At 37.4% G+C, this 14,297-nt stretch overlaps 1 protein-coding gene across 2 annotated transcripts in view; it reads right to left on the bottom strand.

Annotated features, from left to right (window-relative positions):
• Positions 1-14,297, bottom strand: part of PHIP (pleckstrin homology domain interacting protein) — a 120,740-nt gene that overhangs the window by 99,656 nt on the left and 6,787 nt on the right. For both annotated transcript variants that reach the window (XM_068424791.1, XM_068424864.1), the window contains exons 5-6: positions 9,919-10,069; positions 9,712-9,810 (exon numbers count right to left, since the gene is read on the bottom strand). In XM_068424791.1, coding sequence (XP_068280892.1) covers positions 9,712-9,810; positions 9,919-10,069 — 250 coding nt within the window. The remainder of the gene's footprint in view (positions 1-9,711; positions 9,811-9,918; positions 10,070-14,297) is intronic.

Below are 14,297 nucleotides of genomic sequence, written 5' to 3'. Positions count from 1 at the left end.
CAGGTCAAACTATATTAAACATGCAAACTGGATTGTAGCTACTCTATAAGGAGCAAAAGCACTTAGTGGTATGGACAACTGCCAAGACCATTGGCTCAGGCCATAAGAAGAACCCTGAAACATTTCAGTTAACTGCCTATGTAGCCTAAGGATTCAAGGAAGTTTTTCCTAGTTCAAGACGCTTTGTGAAGGAGCAGGATCATTAGCCGTGGAGTGAGGCACTTTTACTCAACACACCACTACTGCCTTAAGGCTCTACTATATCCTCTTCACCCTCTCCTTATACAAGAAAAAGACGCAGTCGCATTTGCTTTATGACAAAGCTTTTCCTTGCCAACAGTCTGCTTTAGAACAGCAGGAAACCAAGATTAGTTCAGTCACAAGATAAATCTAGTTTTGGTTTCTGACAAATCATCCTACAGTTTAAAAAAAGAAAAAAAGAACACACACCCCAAAAAAAACCCCAAATAACCAAAAAAACCCGACCCAAACACATACGCACACAGAATAAGGAAAGTCTTTGTCACAACAATAAAACAAGCTTACACAATAATATCAACCTACTCAGATGTTACCTTTTGTTTGCTCTTAATGTAAGATGAAGATGATTGTTAGAAATCAGCTTCTAGCAATGCCTTCAAACGAAACCATAGCTCAGAAAAAGGGAAAAAAGCTTAACTAGAAGTTTGATTTGCAAAGATGTTCTGTCCATAAATCGAAACTGTACGCAGACTCTTTAGGATAAAACAACCAATGACTTCAGATAAGCATGTAATTTTTAATATACATCTGGATTAATGAAAGCCTTTTTAAAGCACTTAAGAAAATTTCAAGTTTGGTTTTGCTTTCTTTTTTTTTTTTTTTGTTAAAATCACTGAAGAAGATTAAGTTTAACAGAACCTAAGCCAGTATTTCTGATGATACTCTCACCAATATGAAGTGGTAATGGGCAACTTGCTACTAGTTCACATATATCAGGGAAACTCAGCAGTGAAACGCCCCTTGTTCAGTAACAATCAATGTACTGGAAGACATAAGAGGCAACACTATAATACTGGAAAAACAGGAAAACCAGGATCTATCTCACTCTTTTGCCTTGATCAAAACTTAAAATACACAGAAATCCCAAAACTGGTTAAAAGTAAAATTAAGTTAATTAAATAGTGATTTGACAAGGAAAAAAACAGTATTACAAATTTACATTTTACGAGAAGATAATTTTTTACCAAGATCATGCAATTGGCAGGGGGAGAGGGGGACAATCAGTCTCTTGCAGTTTTAAACACTGTCCATAAACATATAATTTTTAAGACTTCTCAAACGTTTTTTTTTGTTGCTGTTTTAAATTAAATTCTCACATCCATCATTGTTCTTCAATATGCCCTTCCATTTAACTACATTTATATTTACTGTCATTGACTTTGCCAAGTGATCCAGCTTGATTTCTCTAACTGACCTATTCCCACCTTTTATTCCAAACACCAACTACTCCAATGTGTCACCCGCACGCTTTGCTAACACAATAGCATTTATTTTTTTCCTCCAGTGTTCAGGTAGAAATTAGAAATAGCTGTGTCTCAAATCCTGCAGCCGAACAATAAAATTGATTTTTCTGCTGCAAGCCAAGGTGAGAAAGGCTACCAACTGTTAATAATAATAATGCCTTTATACTAATTATAAGCCTTTGGTTTTATAACAATTGTTACCCATACCTAGTATCAACTCTTGTCAGGTCTTATGTGGTCTCTAATCTATTTTAGTTTGATTTTAACTGCATTTGGAAAAAAGATATTTTAGAAACCCCTGTCACAGCAAGTCTACCATCGCTCTTGGTTTAGCCATTCTTTGCTTAAATTTTGCTCGGCCTCATGCAAACAAGACAGTATGAACAAAGGTGTTAATCACAGGAAGAGTGATGGAGTATAAACAGTTAAACAGTTGCAGTGGAAGCCAGAAATCATACATAACAAGGGAGGGAAGGAGGATGAGACTTCATCTCAGGAAGGGTTAGAGAGCACTGGTTGGGCTTTATAAGTGAGTCAGCCGACATGAAGAGAAGTAAGAAAGGTTGGAAGGAAAAGAGATGAAAACAACAGAACATTGTGCCTACTCCTTGCTGGAAGGGCACTGTGAAGTGGACGTTGCACAGAAAGAACTCCTATCAAACGCCTGGCCCATGAAGGAATTAAAATTAACTTCGCTTTACATGCCTGCCTAACTACTCACACATAAGATCCTGCTTTAAAAATAAATAAATAAAATTTAAAACAAACAAAAAAGCAGATATTACTAAGTGGTTGTCGTGCAACACAGGATGACAATCCACCACTTACTTCCAAATGACATTTTGGTTTCAAAATCAAGATTCTTCATAATTAATGACATAAATATGTAAACGATGTAAAAGATGTATAGATGTAGCGCTTAGGGACATGGTTTATTGGTGGACTTGGCAGTGCTAGGTTAACAGTTGGATTTGATGATCTGAAAGGTCCTTTCCAACCAAATGATTCTATGCTTCTATGATCAGTAGAAACCAATGCCTGAGAAAGCCATATATTTTGTTGATGTTTTGAACATGTAAAAGACACTTTGCAACAGATTTTATAATTTAAGTTGCTATCAATCGTGTACCAATTGGTTCCATATAAAATTAATTAGCTTCTAGTTTGTAGGTAACTGGGCTCACCTTCACACAACATGACCAGCCTCAAAGACCGAAACGGCCTCCTACCACAGAATGGTTGAGGTGGGAAAGAACCTCTAGGGATTGTCTAGTCCAACCCCCCTGCTCAGAGTCAACTAGAGCAGGTTGCTCAGGGCTGTGTTCAGTCAGGTTTTGAGTATCTCGAAGGATGGAAACTTCACAACCTCTCTGGGCAACCTGTGCCAGAGCTTTGATCACCCCCAAAATTTGTTTTCTTATGTTTAAATTGAAGTTCCTCTATTTCAGTTTGTGCCCATGGCCTCTGTCCTGTCAGAAGGCACCAATGAGAAGAGTCTGGCGCCGTCTTCATCACACCCTCCTATTCAGGTATTTATAACCATTAACAACACCCCCCCTCATGCCTTCTCTTCTCAAAGCTAAACAATCCCAGCTCTCTCGGCTTCTCCTTGTATGACAAATACCTCAATCCCTTCATCATCTTCCTGGTCCTTTGCAAGATTAGGTCGAGTCTGTCCATGTCTGTCTTGTTCTGAGAAGCCCAGAGCTGGATCCAGCACTCCAGATGTGATCTCACCTGCTCTGAGTAGATGGGAAGGAACATCCTCAACCTAACTGCAATGCACTGCCTTCAGCAGCCCAGGATGCTGCTTGGTTTTTTTTGTGCATGGGCACGTTGTAGCCTCCGCATCTGACATGTTCAACATCAGGACAGCCAGCTCATTTTCTACAGAGCTGCTTTCCAGCCAGTCCGCCCCCAGTGTCCACTTGTGCATGAGGTTATTCCTCCCCAGGGGCAGGACTTTTGCACTTCTCTTTGTGGAACTTCATTAGATTCCTGTTGACCCATTTCTCCAGCCTGTCAATGTCCCCCTGAATGGTAGCACAGACCATTTCATCCATCAATCACTCCTCCTAGTTTTGCATTGTCTGCAAAACTTGGTGTTTCATCATCCAAGTTATCAATGAAGACACTAAACAATACTGGCTCTAGTATCAACTCCTGGAGTACACCATTAGTGACAGGCCCTCATGCCAGTCACTGGTATTCATTCTGCTTATCAGAACCCTTTGAGCCCCACACTTCTGTCCACAGCTTATCAGTCCGTCAGTGAGAATGTTACAGGAACCAGCTCAGAAAGCCTTGCTGAAGCCAGGATAAACAACATTCGCTACTGTCCCCTCATCCTCCAAGGCACTCTTCTCATTTAAAAGGCTATCAGGCTAGTCAGGCATGACTTCTCCTTCATAGATCAATGCCAACTACTGTCAGCCATGTTCTTGTCCTTAGTATGCTGGCTTCCAGGAGTAGTTGCTTCATCACTTGCCCAAGGACTGAGGCAAGGAGGACCCACTTTTAGTTCCACTGAGTCTCCTTCTTGCCCTACTTCAAATCAGTGGTGACATATTGTTCTCTTCGAGACCTCGAGAAGCTCTCCTGACCACCATGAGCATTTCAAAGATAATCAAGAGTGGCCTTGCAACGACATCAGCCAGCATCCTCAGCACCCATATGTGCATCCTATCAGAGCCCATGGACCTAAATATGTAGATTGTTCAGACATTCCCTAACCCGATCCTCCTCCACCAAGAGAAAAAGTCTTCCTTGCTCCATATCTTCCCCTGGTCTCCAGGGCCTGAAATTTTTGAAGGCTGGTATTACCAGCGGAGACCCAGGCCAAGAGGGCATTAAATCTCAGCTTTTCCAGGTCTTTTGTCCCAGGTCCCCTGCCCCACTCAGCAGCAAGCCCTACTGTTCCTTCTGCTGTTGATAGACCTGTAAAAGCCCTTTTGGTGTTCCTTCATGTCCCTCATCAGATTTAATGCCCGAAGAACTTTGACTTTTGTTACTGCAGAATCACAGAGTGGTTGAAGTTGGAAGGGTTCTCTGAAAATCATTGTCTAATCCCCCTTTGAAAGCAGAGTCAAATACAACAAGTTGCTCAGGGCCTTCTACTAGAATTTAAAAAAAAAAAAAAAAAAAAGGAAAAAGAAAAAAAGAAAAAAAGAAAGCGGTGTAGGGTGAGAAACATGCTACTCCATACACAAAGGCTCTAACCTTAAGCGCTGAAGGTAAGAGTTTAAATTCTTTTTTTATAGGGCCACTGAGGAACCTAAACTGTGAATGGAGAGTTGGGCTCTTAAAACAACTTAGTAAAATTGAAGTTTGTGTTTTAAAATCTCACTTCTACTGTTAAAATTCATTGCTGCCAAAAACCTTAATCTGAAAACCACACATCTCAAAGAGTCAAGATCACTGGATTTGTTTTGTTTCCCTCAGAACAATTTAAAAATCAAACATAAGTATAAAGCTGATGAAGGTAAAGTGGTGGGACTTTTCAGTGGAACTTATGAAAGAAAGAGTATAGATTTTCTCCCACTCAAAAGGCATGCAACAGGCACCAACTGAATGCCTTCAAAGTTCTAGAATGTCTCTAACTCACCCCCTGCCCAAAATAGAATAAGCAGCTCAGAGAAAAACAGCAATCTGTAAAAGGAAGATAAATTTTGGGCAGTATAGCTATACTGATTTTTTTTCCCCTTGGCTTTCTTATTTTAGTTTTATCAAAGTGACCAATTCCATCACCTTATTTACATTATCTTATCCTGGAATGTCAAATATGCTTTAAAGATAGGGGATAGCAATCTGCCTTATCCATTAGTCAGTGATAAACTCAATTTAATTTTGTAACAAGTATAAGTTACATTTTAAAAAAGCACACACAAAAATCATTATGGCTTATCTTTGATTTTCTTCCTTTCCGGAGTTGTATTTAACTAATGAAAGTTCTATTTTGAAGAACAGAATCCACCTGTTTCCCCTTCCGTTTGCACAAAAATAGAACCAGATTCAGAAGAAACCTGGAAGGACATCACCTGAAAAATATACTTCACTTACAACTCTTACCCATGTTGAATCAAGTTTCATTAACCTGAGAGGCTAGACATGCCTCTAATGAATACCAAGGCATCCGTGTTTGTTAAAAATAATAGAAGACTGCTACACAACTCCTGTCACTCTCCGAGCTAGTAAAACTAACTGTATCAAGCACTCAGCTTTGAGTTGTTGGGGTTTTTCTCCCCGCTTCTGTAAAGATGCCCAAGATCAAAAAAGCAGCTTGAATTGACTTCTACCTTCCTACCATTTTTCTGTTCAACTATTAAACTCTATGCAGTACTCCAAGTCTCCTGCCTTATAGATGATTGTCAACCAAGTAAAGTGGTTAAGCTAGCAATATGGTCAAGCCAGAACTTGTCTCTGGGCCTTTCACAAAGGTAAAAGTACACTGACTCCTCAACTTGAGCATTTCTGAAAATATAAAAGTTCTATATACACCTAAAACTTTACATATAATATTAATTTGCTCAATGAAAGTAGCTGCCAATCCTTACTAATTCAGAGAGGTGGGAGGTGAGATGTTCGGAAAGGCAGAAGGTAAAAACAAATGATAGCTATACAATCTCAAGCACTTCCAAACCATTCCCTGACTTCAGTGCAATCACTCTTGCTTTCACTATATATTTATTCAGTTTGTATTTTACTAAAAGTGTAAGTACCATAAGTCTTCTATAGCCCATTTCTTCTTGAACAACAAGAAGTCATCTAATTCAGTATAATTCACTTTAGACTTGAATAAACAGGTGTAACAAGATGTTACTTTTACACAGATCCTTTAACAGATAGTAGTCTTTTCTTTTAGTTTTTTACTATTATTAACAAAATAATACAGTTGCATGATGTACTTTTAGGTTAGCTCTTAGGCCTAAAGTATTTATTTCTATAAACAGACATCTACACCACTCGCAGAACCTCACATTCTCTTTACAGGTGAAACAGCAGCATCATTTAATAAAGAAACTGAGAAAAGTGCAAAATGCCTCAGAACTTTCCTGAAGTGGACTATTCAGCAAAACCATGAAATACTATTTTTGAAAGGCAGATATATTCACTGGTCAGGAAAAACATTCTTTGTTGTCTGGGGCAAATAGCCGGTCTCGTTCAGATCTTCACACCTAAGTGACCAGCTTCTCCAACAGCTTTGAGCTCAAAGCTCTTACAGCATTATGCTTTGGCTCTGTGCTTTTTCAGCAGTTCCTGAAAATTACTAAAAAAGAGCTCTTTTTCTGTTTCTGCATCCAAGAAGATGGGACGTTTAACAAAACACATTAGCATGACATGGCTCTTTTTGTTCTTAATTAAGCACTTCAGAAACTTTTTATAAGATACGTTGCACCAGTGATAGCAACTGGACAAAGATTATTCCATATTCTATTTTGTTTCTCTTTATTATGTTCTACAGATATTCTGTAGTCTTCTGGAGAAGTACATATTTGTACAGATGTATTTTAATTGCATATAAACCAGCTACCTACAAGGTAGCTGGCACAACATACACAAAAATTTAATTCTAAAGAATATCCCATCAGCATCATAATTGCACTGATTCATCAAGCTAGGAAACAAATCAGTATTTCTGTAGGCTGACTGAAATGTAAATTAAGTTCTCCTGCACAAGATAGAAAGGCTTCGCTATCTTTTCTGTTCCTCAACCATTAGTGGGTTCTCCCCCTGAAATACATACAGCTTGAAGAATAATAGGTTCCAAATTTTTTGGAGGGACATATACATAAAATACAGCCTTCCTAGGGAAAAATGGAGAAGTTATTTAAGGAAATAGAACAAAATTTTCTAGTTCAATTTATAAAAGAAGTGTCATTCCAGTTCATGATTTTATTGAAAGGATCAGATTAGAATAGCATAAATCAAAAACGAATGCTTTAACACACAGCTCTGAACCAAACATCCAAAAAACACTTCACAGTTGAAAACATTCAGTTACCAGTACTTATCTCAATGTTTAGAAAAGGAAGTTATTGGTCATGAAAAAAGTGATATGTTGAAATAACTGTAATTTTGCAAATATTCAGTGCTCTGCAAAAGGTTCAATAAAAATAACATTTATTTATGAAGTCTCACTTGTTCTTCCCTAAAGAGTCTGAAAGTTATTTTTCTTAACATTTAATTCCACTACCACAGCAACTCTACAAGCTGCTTTGAACTCCAGCTGCCATGGATCTCATACAACCGCTTTTCTCTCTTTAGTAACTATATACCATCAAGCAAGCTACAGTACAATGCAAACAAGTCCTCTTCCACTCCGATCTCTCCAACGTATTTTAAAATGTATTCCCAAGTAAAGGAAAAGGTAAATGCAACCACTAATGAAATCTTCGCTATTAGAAAGCTCAGTCCTGCAGTCACCTTGCAGAAATAGCTGCTAATCTACCCTAAGATTTTCCAAGTTTACAATCTTCAAGCCAATGCACAGACACTCAAGAGGTAAGTTATTCTACTCAACAACAAGCATTTTTTCCCCACATCTAGAGCACAACATAGAAACAATTCTCTACACGAATACCAAAACAGCAGCTCTAAACAAAACCACATTGAATGGATGCAGATGCTACATGAGGGTTTAAGTGAACCATCTCTGACCAATGCATGTACTAGCTGAGGATGGTCTGAAAACTTACCTCTAAACACCCAGTAAAACCATGTTCTGTTCCTATATTCCAAGCATCTACAGAAATATCATGTAAAGCATGCAACTTGTGTTTTAGAATGGAAGAGCTACCAGGACACCAAATACTTTTCCATCTGACCAAGTCAAAATTGGCTGTGCTCAACCTAAGAGTTTCTCAGCTGTAGCATGCTTCTGCTTCAGCTGTTAACAGATAGCTATAATTACCTGTGTAAAGTGTAATGGTACTCATTTTGAGATTTGATTTTAAGTTTCTTCAACATTAGAAATGATATAAATAGCCCAAATTAAGCTCTCTCAATTATTTTTATATATTTATCTCTCTCCCAATTCATGGAAAACTTACAGGCTACTAATAGCCTCCAAAAGGATTTTAGAGAGTGAAAAATTCTAACAGCAAGTTACCACATTAAAAATGCCTCTGTTCTGAAAAGCACTTGCCTATGTATTTCTACATCATAACTCATTAGTTCCCCCAATATATCTTCAGTCTTCTCTTTTTTTGCCAAGACAGAAAGCTTTGTCTTTGCAGCAGCTGCACCTGATCAGGAACCAATCAATTAGATACTCTCTGCCCACTCTCATCCAACACTGCACATCTATCTGCAACTACTGTTTTGGTATAAACCACTACTGTTTTGGTATAATCCACACTGGCAATTTGCTCTTAACCGTTCTCCCTTCCCTGGACATCGGCAGAGAAATATGAAAAGACACGAGGGATTTTGCACATTTTCCTATCCATGACAAAAGAAAAAGGATGCTCCTTAAAGAATCTCTTAAAATATCACACATCTTGATTCTTCTAACAATTAAAAAAAAAATATATCTTCTTGTTAAAAGGCTGAAAGCTAACAAATGTTTTAGTGACCATATGAGAACTTAAAAATAATAACTAAGAAAGAAGAAAAAAAATATCCCTGACCTCCAGCTTCCCAGTTTTTCAACAGTACAGACAGCGCACGCATGCTTTGTGATGTAGCATAGCAAACTAAAGCACAGCTACAAAATTACTGAATGGACCAGAGTACAGAAAGAATAACTTCTACAAGACACTCAAATCTTTCCAAAGAAAGCCATTACCAGTCTACATGACTTATTCTCCCCAACAATGGGTGCAGGCCATGCTGTCCTGGTTTTAAGTTGTTATATAGCACTAATTATTTATCTACTGACAGCTTTATTATATATCTTTAAGAATAAGAGTTTTACTTGCATGTATTGACTGCTGAAATATATTTTATTCCATTTCATACTTCAAAGACAAAAATTAGCTTCAGAGCACAACTAGTATATGAATTTACAATACCCATTTTTTCCCCACATACAAACTAGTAAATATAACAACACAACATCTTAATAAAAATAATACTAAAGGTAAGGTATATGACACAAAGAAGGACAAACATAAACAGAACTACTACTTAGCTCTCATCATCACAATAATCAATCAGCCTGCGAGTTAGGTATTACAATGGCAATACCAGAATAAAATTGACTTACCTATACTAGGTGGACTGCCATAATTTACAGGGGACTCTGGAGGCCTCCCACAATGTAGTGCAGCAAGAGCAGATCCCTTCCACACAACATGTTTGCAACCTGTTTTAAAAGAATTACACAAAAAATGTAGGCAAGTGTTTTTTCATGAGAAAACACAGAAAAGGCATGAAATATCAAAGACTCAAAATTATCATAAAATTTTCATACTTTTGTTTGTACGAAGCAAAGACTGTCTGCCAGCTCCTAATAACGTCTGCACCCCAGGGACACTTTGGGGAATTTCTTGCTCTAGAAGTGGTCCAAGTCGATGGCATATTTGAAGCAAGTGATCAGGTGCCAAGTGTCTGTAATATTTCACCTATTATATGAAACAGCAAACAAAACATTTGATAAAGGACATAATATTTTTGAAGAATTATTGGTTTAATCCTTTTTTCCCAGATTGTTATACAAATTCGTAAGAAAATTATAGTATATTAAGGATAAAAACAAACAATGACCTTTAAGTACAATAATTCATTCCAGCTGGTCCTAATTAATTCTTCTATTCAGCACATGCCACTTTGTACAGAGAACTGTTGGTATTTACTACTTTCTGACTTTAAGGCACAGTTGGTCATAGACTAATAAGCTCCTTTAAAATCACAGTGAAAAATGTATATATTCAATATTATATTTTAATAGTGGTCTGGTCAATTTAAGTTACTGTAAGACAAAGATGAGACAATGATTGTAAGGACAGCAACATTTATAGAATTCTTGTAAGATTCACATACACCAAACAGCATAGCTTTGTAGAAGACAAATGCAAAAAAATTCTGCCTCAACTCACCGAAGTTGAAAGACCTTGTCGAAGCTCCACAACTGGAGGTTTTTTTTTACATCTAAAGCTTTTAAACAAAAATGTTGGCTTCAGTAATTCAGCTTGAAAATTGGTATACGTGGTCCTCTATTAGGCTACAAACACAACCAGTTTTTGTTAACTGCTCAGTTTTCAACTGCACAGTACCAAAACAAGCTCCTATTACCAGCAGATCTTCTCACCACTTGATTATAACAAGTGGTTATAATACAAGTGGCAGTATTAACGACTGCCCAGTCAAAACCAGTTCATTCTTTTGAACTACTATAATTCTAGATCAGAAGACCATCTTATATAACAAGGAAAAAAAGCTTCAAACTGTGTATGTGACAACAGTAAAATCCTATTAACATAAAGCTTCCGGTTAAGAAATAGCATTTTTAAAATGCATAAGCTATTGTCAGCTTAGACTATAACAAAGAAAATTTAAAATAATAAAATTAAGAGGGAGGATAGAAACTCAGTTTTCTTCAGTTCTTGCACAGGATTTGGCATGTAGTAGTTTTATCGTTCATACAGCCTGAAATACAGTCTTCACAGGTTTACTTTGCAGAAGAAAAAAAAAAAAAAAGTAGTGCAGTAAAAGCTTGTGATGTTTTATGATTCTGCAACTAGAGTCGGCCGTGACTGACATTTTAGGCAGAATGATGCTTCTGTATTACACCCAATTAACAGGAATATATCTCATTCTTCATCAAATGTGCTCCTATCTTGCTGACACCCTGTAATCGCTTCATGTATTCTAGCAGTTTGCTAACATAAAGGGTGCTGATGTCTGAAACCAAGGCTCTGGAAAAGCCTTGCTTACACCAATAACCCCCACCATCAACTCAACCTTCGAGTGAAGGAGGAAAAGTTTTCTCTTTTGCTCCTGTCGTGGCTTAACCCCAGACAGGAGCTCAGCCCCACGCAGCCGCTCGCTCCCTCCCCCCGCGTGGGATGGGGGAGAGAATCAGACGGGTAAAAAACCAGAAACTCATGGGTTGAGATAAGGAGAGATTAATAGGTAAAGCGAAAGCTGCATGGGCAAGGAAAGCAAAATAAGGAATTAATTCACTACTTCCCATCGGCGGGCAAATGTTTAGCTGTTTCCAGGAAAACGGGGCTTTCCTTCTGTGAATTACGTTACATTTGTAGAAGGCCTTGCATGCTGTCTGAACTTGACTGCCTAAAACTTAAATTACTTACAAAATTCACACAAGAAAAAAAAAGCCTTTTTTAAAAATATTAAAAATTATATTTTTTATACAGTTAGTCAATTGTACAGATCAATTAATCTAAAATGATTACATTTAATGTCATCCAATAGGCACCCTGTTCGAACAGTGGCAAAAAATAATCCACTGAATTGAGAACTTGCTATTCTGATTCATTTTTCTTATCAGTGACATGCAAATAAATCTCACTATTTTCTACCTAAAGGAGGAATCACAGTCAAAATACATCCTTGAGAGCCCCAAAATATCAGAACAGCTGTAAGAAGTGACAAAGCTACGTACAGTTTCTGCCATCAGCAGCCCTGATCCTTAGCTTTTGTTCTCCTTCGCTCCTATCAAAAGGAGAGCAAAAACTTAACAAACACTGCCCTTTGTATAATTCTATCTGAAACCAGACTTCACATCTGCAGAACCTGAACTGGTCTCTCAAAGATTAATAATCAGTGATTTTTTGGTTTAACCACAAATATTAGAAGGACATATGCAATGCAGTTGTCATTTTATCCTGCTCAAGACCCTCCAGTTTTACACATCTGCACAAATGTGCAAAATCTAAAGTACATGAAGCAAATTGACTTTGACACATTCCAAAACTACAGCCAGTTGACATCTTGAGTCATACTTCTCATGATTTATCATAAGCCATGTGTTCACTTTTTTATTTTAGCAGAAACTAGGTAGGCTCAATTCCTCATGTAGTTTTTAAAGCAACAGTTTTGAAAAGGGGGATCTATTTGTATTATTCTTGATCATGCCTATTAAAGATCTTAATACACACCTTACACCCACACTAGTGTCTCTCCTCATTTAAGCCCATTTGTGTGAAAACAGCTATTTATGTCAAGTTACACAGTAGTTTTGTGATGCTTCTGCACTGAATTTGTCCAAATAATCATCGTTCGCTACTAAGCGGCATTCGCAACCAGCTCATTAATAAACTGACTCAACAAGACTAAGTGAGCTGTGCGCTTAAAAAAAATTGACACTGGCCATCTGAACACTTGTCAGTTCCAGAAAATTTATAAAGCTATTTCATGAACCATACACAGTCAACAATTTAGCTCTCATTTTCCTATATAAGACTACAGCACACACAAGAAACTTTCAGAAACAGAAAAGTAAGCTTAATTTCACTGTAAAATCTGCTAGGGAAAAACCCTCTTATTTCATCACAGGTTTTATTTGGACTTACTTCTTTCCCTTTTTCTCCTTCTATGAAGAAGTAAATGATGGAACTTAAATAATTTATTAAAGAGAGGCTATTAAGTATTTTTTCTCTAGGTGAAGTACTTTCTTTATCAGAAGAAAAAACTTCTTTTAACAATATTAATAGAATAGTTCCAGTTGAAAGGGACCTACAGTGATCATCTAGTCCAACTGCCTGACCACTTCAGGGCTGACCAAAAGTTAAAACATTATATTAAGGGCACTGTCCAAACGCTTCTCTAACGCTGACAGGCTTGGGGCATCGACCACCCACCTCTCTAGGAAGCCCGTTTCAGTGCCAATTTGTATGTGTAGCTATTAGCACTGCAGTAGAAGTCACAAACGAAAAAAGCGCGTAACAGGAATTCACCTTAGTCCTGATTCCTCCCCCTTTTGGAAGGAAAAAAAAAAACACAAAGAAGAAAACAGAACCACAATGTGGTAGCAACAGCTCAAGAAAGGACAAGGTAAGGAAATTTATTCAATACATTAAACAACAGAGTGTCCTGAAAGCTAAAATTATTTGGATTGTTCTAAGGTGCAGCCTACCGGGAGACAATTCTTGCACCAACAAACTGTAAAAAGAAACCAGAACCAACATGAAATGTACCTATCACCCTATGTCTTCCTCTTAAAACAATAACAAAAACCTCACCCTGTCAAGAGTACTTTCAAGTCAGATTTGAGTGACAAAAAAAGAAATAAAATTATTTTTTAAAAGGACACTTCACAAGCTTTGTCCAAAACAGAAAAGCTCACGACAACTCAACAGAATGATGGAAATTTGTCTTGGTATCAATTTCTGATTCCAAGAGGAGAAAGTAAAAGCAAAAGGAAAAAAAAAAAACCACAGACGTACAAGTATTTAAAATTCGTACAGCTCTAAATGAAAAGTGAAACCTGGACTCTGTAGATTTTATGCCAAAACTGTGATGTCAAATAGTATATAAACAGCACAGATTTTTTTCCCCTGACAGTTCCACCTAGCTGAAATTCTAGCTGCTTTTTTTCCTCCTCCTTAGGCTTTCTGCAACATCTAATTCTGCTCTTCCAACAGAAATGCACAGAAGATACGCTTTTGTAAGTATAATAATGAACTCTCTTTTTGTTTGAATAGACTTTTCACGTAAGACAGGTTAATACCATTTCTTAAACATTACTGTAATAAAAATCAGAACTCTGTTAGCGGGTACAAAATTTCCAGATCTTAAGCAGAAATAATATTTTCTAGAAGATAAGAAGCAGCATTACCCTCAACTTCACCCTTTACCTCCTACCCCCAACTTCACTCATTCCAAACA

The sequence above is a fragment of the Nyctibius grandis genome, chromosome 1 (assembly GCF_013368605.1).
Source record: "Nyctibius grandis isolate bNycGra1 chromosome 1, bNycGra1.pri, whole genome shotgun sequence".
NCBI lineage: Eukaryota > Metazoa > Chordata > Aves > Nyctibiiformes > Nyctibiidae > Nyctibius > Nyctibius grandis.
Note: the sequence above shows the minus strand (reverse complement) of the source record. Positions and strands in the feature narration are given on the sequence as shown.